The sequence below is a fragment of the Brachycentrus maculatus genome, unplaced genomic scaffold (genome assembly GCF_059751285.1).
Source record: "Brachycentrus maculatus isolate JH-2025_06_01 unplaced genomic scaffold, ASM5975128v1 h1tg000199l, whole genome shotgun sequence".
Classification (NCBI taxonomy): domain Eukaryota; kingdom Metazoa; phylum Arthropoda; class Insecta; order Trichoptera; family Brachycentridae; genus Brachycentrus; species Brachycentrus maculatus.
Genome location: NW_028280950.1, coordinates 1,566,306 through 1,574,787, shown reverse-complemented (window position 1 = coordinate 1,574,787; position 8,482 = coordinate 1,566,306). Strand labels below are relative to the sequence as shown.

The 8,482-nt window shown below is 29.3% G+C and overlaps 1 protein-coding gene across 1 annotated transcript; it reads left to right on the top strand.

The window, feature by feature from the left end:
• The first annotated feature begins 260 nt into the window (after positions 1-260).
• LOC148307412 (uncharacterized) lies at positions 261-2,907 on the top strand. The gene is made up of 4 exons (XM_088263472.1): positions 261-524; positions 949-1,691; positions 1,784-1,973; positions 2,330-2,907. Exons 1-4 carry the CDS (start codon positions 390-392, stop codon positions 2,489-2,491), a joined length of 1,230 nt encoding a protein of 409 aa, XP_088119598.1. The 5' UTR covers positions 261-389; the 3' UTR covers positions 2,492-2,907.
• Positions 2,908-8,482: the final 5,575 nt, after the last annotated feature.

The following is an 8,482-nucleotide window of genomic DNA, read 5'->3' as shown; positions in this document are numbered from 1 at the left end:
TTTTCGAGTTTTCACGATTTTAGGGTCTACTTCTGCTTCCAGAAGTAATTATTCAAAATATCCATAAAATCTTATAGATTTATAGCAATAATGTGTTGAAAAAAGTAACATTTTATTTCTTTGTAATTATGTAAAACAATAAAATACTTAGAAGAAGTTCCAAGGACAATTTTTCTCATATTTTTTATTGGCGTTTTTCAGGGCGCATGTTGTAAGTTGTAATTACCCCAAACGTCAAATGACGGCGCTGTTTTTACGACAGCGTCGTTTGACAGGGTAGTAAGTTAGGGGATCGTTACAGTAATCAACCAAATATTTCGTAATATTTATATTTCAAGCGATGGGTCGACATGAACTTTGTATAGTAGCGCAAGTTATACTTAAAAAACATGGAAAATAAGCCGAATTTCGAACACTTTTGCCGTATTTGTACTATTGAACAAGAAGTTGGTATAATGATTTTCAGTGAAGAGGGAGAAAAAATGATGCTGCGTGATAAGATAACAAAATATCTCCACATCCAGGTAAGCCGATATATACAGTTTGTAAACATTTACGATAGTTACATTTGTATGATTTTACCCCATAGCATTTTGTTTATGAGAAGGGGGATGTGCATCCATTTCCACCCCTCTGATCTGTCAAAATTCATATTTTGATGATTGTAAAATGAATTTGATATAACAGGATTATACTGACGATTTGATCTGAACTTTGATTTATTGGTTTGTTTATATAATATTTCCTTATACGAAATGATTTGCAATTCATGTTTTTTATGATTTCATTATAATTATTTGCTCACATATAGAATATGGCTTTAAATTTATTTTATTTATTTACACTGTTGAGGCGCATTCGTACAATATTTTCACGACCATAATAATCTATGAATATTAATATTACTTCCACCCATATTTATCTCGCTTTATTTAATTATTTTTTCAGATAACTGCTGATGATAGATTACCAAAAATGATTTGCATTAGTTGTTGTACCAGACTAGATGCGTTTAGGGTGTTTGCTGAAATGGCATGCCAATCGCAAATCAGATTAAATAACCATGTTATAAGAGACTTTGTAGTTCCAAACGAGAGTAATCATTTTTCAAGATCTGTAATAATGCAAAATGGGTATAATGCTAACATTAGTAAGGAGTCAAATCAAGACAGTTCTTTGGATGCACAATCAGATGTAACAGAAATGGAAGTGACAATTGATCCCATGATGTTTTTGGATTGCGAAGATGACAGTCAGACAAATGATACCTCTAATTTTAGCAATACTTCAACTAAAGATTATTCATGCAATGCAGAAGACTCAAATCCATCTAATGTTGATGATTCCTTGACAATCGAGCTGGTGAATAAAGAAGATTCAATAAAAAAAGAATACGAGAAGAAAACGAAATCAATACCCGACTTGAAACCGATACAATTCAGTAAAAAGAAAGATGATGCTGATGGAATAAAGCCCTATATTTGTAATTTATGTCCCAGAAGTTTTGTGACGAGTATCGCTCTACAGAATCACTCTTGGTTACATTTAAAGAATAAATATAAAGAAGGATATAACGATAAGGTCGCTTGTCCAATATGCCAAAAAGAAATTTCTACAAAAGGAAATTTAAAAGTTCATTTGGAGACTCACCGCCCTAAGGGAAAATATGGTTGTGAAATTTGTGGCAGAATGTAAGAAGTATATCTTATAATATATTTTGTTGTATTTAATGATGTTTAGCTCTGACAAAATATGCAATAATAATTTACCAAATATGTTTTAGTTTCAAAACAAATTCTAATTTGGTTCGGCATAAAGAATATCACGGAGGAGAGGTTCACTCGTGTAATGTGTGCGGTCGAGTCTACCCGACCAACAGCACTCTCCGAGCCCACAGCATTACCCACTCTGATGCTCGGCCTCACAACTGTCCATTATGTAAGAAAACATTCAAAAGAAATCAGGATTTAAAGGTACTGAGTTTTATAACTAATATTCTCTATTAAATCACGACAAACTGAAATATATTAATTTATTACATATCATGAAATTATCTATATTTTAATTCAAGCCATCTCCATTGTGGTTTCAATTCTCATCAGTTGGAAACTAAATTTACGAAAGATTTTCTTTTAATATGGCCATATATTGTGTTATATTTAATCATCGAATTTCTCTATTCTTTCTTACCAGCAGACAAGCCATTAGCATAAACATTTTGGGTTACTTCATCAATAATAACATTTTAATAGGTGCAAAATCTTTTCATTTATAGTGTTCAATGTTATATACATATAATGTTTTTATAAATGATTATATGTGATTTCAGTTTCATATCAATCAACATACTGGAGCCCGTCCATACCGTTGTCCATATTGTCCCAAAGCGTTTGCCAGTTCAGGAAATTGCTTTTCACATAGGAAAAGAATGCATTCTGCGGAGGTGGAAAGGGACAGAGATAAATCCGCACGTCTATTAAATAACCATTGAAAAAAAATCGTTTCGGTGACATGTTCACGCTGGTAGAAAACTAATACTTATTTTCCAGTTTTGTATTTTTAAACATATTCTATCATTAATCACAATGTAATGAAAATAGATAACAAAATCTGTAATTTAACTGAACATGAAAATAGTAGGCCGAAATAAATAAATATAAATCTAAACACTTTCATGCTTAAATCTATAGGTGCTTATTCACCTTGTTATGGAACAAGTAGCCGTACTTGATTGGTTCTAGTGGATTGTTTCATACACTCAAAACAAGCAGCAGTTTTCTCTTCATCGACCACGATCTATTCCAAATCCAACTCCGTGGCAAATATTCTAATCAACGCTGCAGAACACATCTCTGATGGAGATGTTTGATGTTGCGTGGAGTGCTACTTGTTTGCGAATAAAGTGGATGCGCGATTTAAAGCTGTATCTAACAAATAATAATTTTAATTCTTTTTTTCAATGCGCAATGATACTTTTAAACTAATTCTGATGGAAGATTTATTTCTACCAAATGGTGCTGTTACTTTGAAAAAAGATATGTCAAAAGTTTTATTGACTGTTCCCAGACAAAAGATACTACATACTTGACAAAGTTAAATCACTTAAAATTCGTCTCCTGAAATAGTACCCATTTTTCTGCTATTTGTACACCCTTTTGACTGGGAACAGTTTATATAATTACATACATTCATATTACACACATACAGTTTTCTACGACTTAATTATTATGATGCATAACGAATGAAATGCAAACTGGTTTTGGTGTTTTTAGCAGATCTGGTATTTTACATAGATATTTACAAAAAATGGAAACTGTTTGTCTTTTATACCCATATAGAAATTTGTTTCAAATTTAAGTATATAATAGTATTTTTGAGAGAGATAATATTTTCTGTAGACTGACTTCATTCAATACATTAAACTTTTAAAGTGTAGTATTAAAACGTATATTTTGTCAATTTTACAGACACTTTATAGGGTTTACTTTGTTTAGAAGATACTGTAGTAATAGTATGTAGTAATAATATGTGTCTGCATTAAACCTTATTCGGAATTTTGGCATTTGTTTTGTTGATTTATTAGGTATGGTATAAATATTCCGTCCGCCTCCGTAGTGTAATGGTCAGCACGCTCGGCTACCGTACTGGAGGTCCCGGGTTCGATTCCCAGGGAGGGTCGAATAAATATAAGTGATTTTTTCACGGTAATATTTATTCAATATTACCCTGGACTGGTACCTAAAGCGGAGGGCTGATCACCTTTCCTTCATTTGTTAATGATCAAGATAACACTGCGTTTATATGACGCAGTGCCCTATGCACCATTGCGGTGCGGGTAAGGGTTTGAATGAAAAATGAAATAAATGTTATTTCACCATAGTATAACAAATGAAATTTAAAACTTTTCTTTCTTATAAAATCTCTTAACATTTTTGTATTTTTTGTTTATTCCTAGAGTACACTTAAAACTAATGCATTTCCTTATAACAAAGATGTTTCAATAGATTTATATTATCCACTGACACTTCGTGATGGAATTGCATTTTAATATATTATTAGATTAAAACCAATATTTTTAGCCTTTCCACTTTTTTTTAATATTATTATTATTTTTTAAGTGAAATAAAGTGAAAAAGCTAAAAATATTGGTTTTAATCTAATAATATATTTAAAATATTTATTTTTCAATTTCTCATTTTTTTATTAACAGAACAATTGAAGGAGTGCATCATGCTTATTTGTGAAGGAATTAATGTAACCAAATTAACTCTATTTTCTAAACACATATATTTCTTTGTTATATGGATAGTTCTCATAGTCCTCAACCAATATTGTACATCTGTCAACACTGTAAAAATCAATCTACTTTAAAATCTCTGCATTTTACATTTTTTAATAAGGATAAGACACTATACATTATTATATGTGGCATGACATTTACCTTAAGTACCAAATAAATGTCCAATTACATATCGCTCACTCCTTTCAAGAACGTCATAAATCAAATTTTTGACGTTCTTGAAAGGAGTGAGCGATATGTGATCATGGTCTTATCTAATATTTTAATACATTGATATATATTTTTAATAGATAAAGTAAAAACTGTGATGACAACTATTTTTTATTTTTATTTTAAATTTTAATTTTATTTCGTTATACGGTTTGAAATATAGTTATTTGAAATGTCTTGCAAAACTAGAAAATGGGGCTGGAATAAGAAATGGTCAAAACATATAAATGTTTACTGTAATAAAACTTGCCGCATTTCCGTTTGTCTATGACATCATCGTTGTATCAAAAACAATCAGAATTATAATTCTTACTTGTAATATACTTAAAATTTTATGAATATTTGAAACGTTATCCCTACTTTGTGAAAAAGCCCTATTTACTTTACTATATTGTGCAAATATGGGTATACAATCCCGAGTGCCCTAGCTATTATTGGTACCTTCTTTTTCATTTCATTACCATGTGCCAGTAATGTCCTCCACCTCGTGTTTTTACACTCACGTCGTCTCCGAAAACTCCCGCCACATTCTCGGGTCCTGTTGATTGACTCCAGGCTTCCACTCGGACCCCCTTCCACCGTCCGTTTCGTAAATAATCAATTAGATTTCACTCTTAGATCCAAGAATCTGGAGCACAGGACAATCTATGCACCATTGAGTGTTAATAAGGGTCAGAAGACTACGATCAGTCTAACGGAAGAGATCTCGGTCGTCAAGTGAGAAATGCCCATATAATATTGTTCATATATCTTAGAATAGTATTACTGAGTATAACTTTACTCTATTCATAGTCACGGGTTAGAGAAATGTGAAAAGTAATATTATAGAATAATCTTACACAATATATTTAGTCATTATTAAGCTATATAATTTAAGACTTTGGGCCAAGATCAAGAAGTCTCTTTTTTTCTTTTTTTTTATAGTCCTTTTTCTATTATTACATACAGTTGAAAAAATGAAGTTCAAAAAAATGTATATTATGTGTGCAAATATGCTAACTAGTTTATGAGGCGAATGTAGTTGGAAATAGAAGCAGAGAAAGAATGAGAAAAATTTGTCACGATCAAGCATTTAAAATACTTGAAAGTGATGAGGTCAGGAGTCGGAATAATCGGCTGATATGTATGACGAGATGCATGAATGTGAAAGAGGGGAAGATTGTTTGCAAAGACAGATAGGGGTGTTCTATTCTCTCTGCCTACATCTGCAGAGAAGCTGCATAGTGGTTAGTTAGATTGAAAATGTGCTACATTATTTAATATGTTAACAATGATTTAATTTTCACTGTCCTTTGTAAAAAATAGATTTTTTGGCATTGATTTTTGTCCCAAAGTCTTTAATTGTATTTTAAAGTGTAGAAATTTAGGGTATTGAATTTGTGTGCCATTTTGGAAGACTGTTACAGCTAATGTAGAACTAAAATGACATTCATAGTTTTTATTTCCGGTGTTTATGTTTCATTCTGTGATTTGTAAGTATACTATAAAATTCGTATATAGTGAATTATTGTTTGTCCTTGTACAATCTTTAGATTATAAGTAATGTTGAAGTTTGTTATATTTAAACAGGCCTATATATTTTTAGATAGATGTTGTAAGTATCTCCTTGAAAGTAAGGTTTTTTTGTGTGGTCGCCGTGATGTTAATTTTTTTCAAATACATGCCTTTTCAATTGTAGAATAAAATTGTAACAAATTTTATACAAAGTGTATTTTAAAAATTACATGGTGATTTACCATATTAAATTTCACATATCGCTCACTCCAATCAACAACAATCATGTATCATGTAATATATTTGAACTTTTTACTGTGCAACAGATCTTTTTAGGCACAACCTGAATGTTTTTTCTCCATTTGACAAATATTTAGGATATTAAAAAAAAATTAAACAATACCTTTTCTTCAAAATGCAAAAATAACACTTAAGCCCTGTAGCGGGTACATATTATTTAAAAATATGCCGCTTTTGCTGGGATATAGTACATTTTCTGGGCATTCCGAAAACATGCACAACTGAAAATTCACGATTTTTGATAGATGACATTGTCGAAAGCAGTGAGCGATATGAGAATTAATTAAACACTAAAATTTATTTATAATTATCGTGGTATCAATGCAAATTGAGGACAATTGTATTTTTGTGATTTTTTTATTTTTTATTTTTTATTTTTAGAGGTGCTATGTGTTTGAATTTAAGTAAGTGCGGGTACTCATTCTTCAAACAATTGTTTATACTAATCCCTCAATGCAAAGGACCACGTAATAATTTTTATCACCAAGAGATATCCTTAGTCAAAGATTTGAATTCGATTTGAAAGTAGTAGAATTTTTCAAAATTGTTTCACATATTATAAATATATAAAAAAAACTTAATCAAAAACATTTTTTTATCCTTGCATGTCTAGAAAATAACAAAAATGCAGATGTGGTAATTTTGCATTAAGTGGTGTATTACGATGCCCAGATATATATATATATATATATATATATATATATATATATATATATATATATATATATATATATATATATATATATATATATATATATATATATATATATATATATATATATATATATATATATATATATATATATATATATATATATATATATATATATATATATATATATATATATATATATATATATATATATATATATATATATATATATATATATATATATATGTATATATATAGTTTATATAGTTTAATTTTGTTACTTTCTTACACTCCATAATAATCCAATTTTTAACCAAAAATTTCCTAAAATATAATAATGCATATATTGTTAGTATTTTAAACAGCGACTACAATATTCAATTGGCAACAAATTCTAATGTGGGTGTAATAATTGTTCAACATAAGAGTCCATTTTGCTGAGAAAACACTTTAATATAATGTGAATGTAAGTTTTAAATAACTTTTCTCAAACACATTCTCATCATTCTTTGCTAAATTGTCTCTGTTTGGAATATCATAGTGTATGATGGTACGTATACTAAATAATTGAATTATTTTTTCACAGTGGTTTTGTATCGCTGATAAAATTAAATGTCACTGAAAAATTAATTTTCTGTAATGAGGAAGTTCAGTGATACATAAAATAGTTTTAAAAAGTATGTAATTATGCTTGGTAAAAAAAATGAGAATTTAATTGTGTTATGAAACGTGACATTCTTTAGTTTTTTAAGTAACTAGTTTGCAGAGTTTTATTGATTTTGTATGTTGATGCCTGGCATACATAGTTTACATTAACTCAACCACTAAGGTACATTGCCTTAAAGTCAATATAATATGTATTATTCAAAACATTTGACAGTAGTATAAATCCGTTTGGCTCAGGAATAATTGCTGTTTATCTTAATTTTATATGATTAATTGCCTTAATAGCTAGCTAACTTAAGACATAGATAACTTGTGAAACAACTTGTGAAACAGATCTTGATGATGTGATCGAGGAGTCATTAACCAGTTTGATGAGCAAATCTCTTGATTCAGCCACTAGCTCACTGGCCATTTGTTCATCATTGTCTATATGATTTGCAACTTTACAAATATTATAGCTTTATTAATTAGTGGTTTTAAGCTGTATTGGTAATTTTTTACCAATACAGCTTAATACTACTTAAGCTGTATTGGTGAAAAATGTCGTATGTTTCTAATTACGAATAATAAATAATAAAATTCAACAAAACACTGACCTTTCTCATTGCGATAAGTCTGGCAACTTTTCTGGCAAGTCAGTATTATGTATTTAAAAAAATGATCATTGTTATGTAAAAGAAATAAATTTTAGAAAATAAATTATGAAAATATTTAACAAACAATACATTTTTTCAATTAGTCCCCCTACATTTATATAATTTAACTCCATTTGAGATTATACTGGTAAGTTGTTTCCAAAGTGCTCACTGTATGGAAAAAATAAGAAAAAAAGATCACTAATAATTTAATTTGCTAACAAA

What these genes read in the sequence shown, in the direction of transcription:
- LOC148307412 (XM_088263472.1), top strand. Translation starts at nt 390, where the DNA reads ATGGAAAATAAGCCGAATTTCGAACACTTTTGCCGTATTTGTACTATT. An exon ending in CAAAATATCTCCACATCCAG is followed by an intron (nt 525 to 948) that starts GTAAGCCGATAT and finishes TTATTTTTTCAG; the next exon opens with ATAACTGCTGATGATAGATT. An exon ending in AAAGAAATCAGGATTTAAAG is followed by an intron (nt 1,974 to 2,329) that starts GTACTGAGTTTT and finishes ATGTGATTTCAG; the next exon opens with TTTCATATCAATCAACATAC.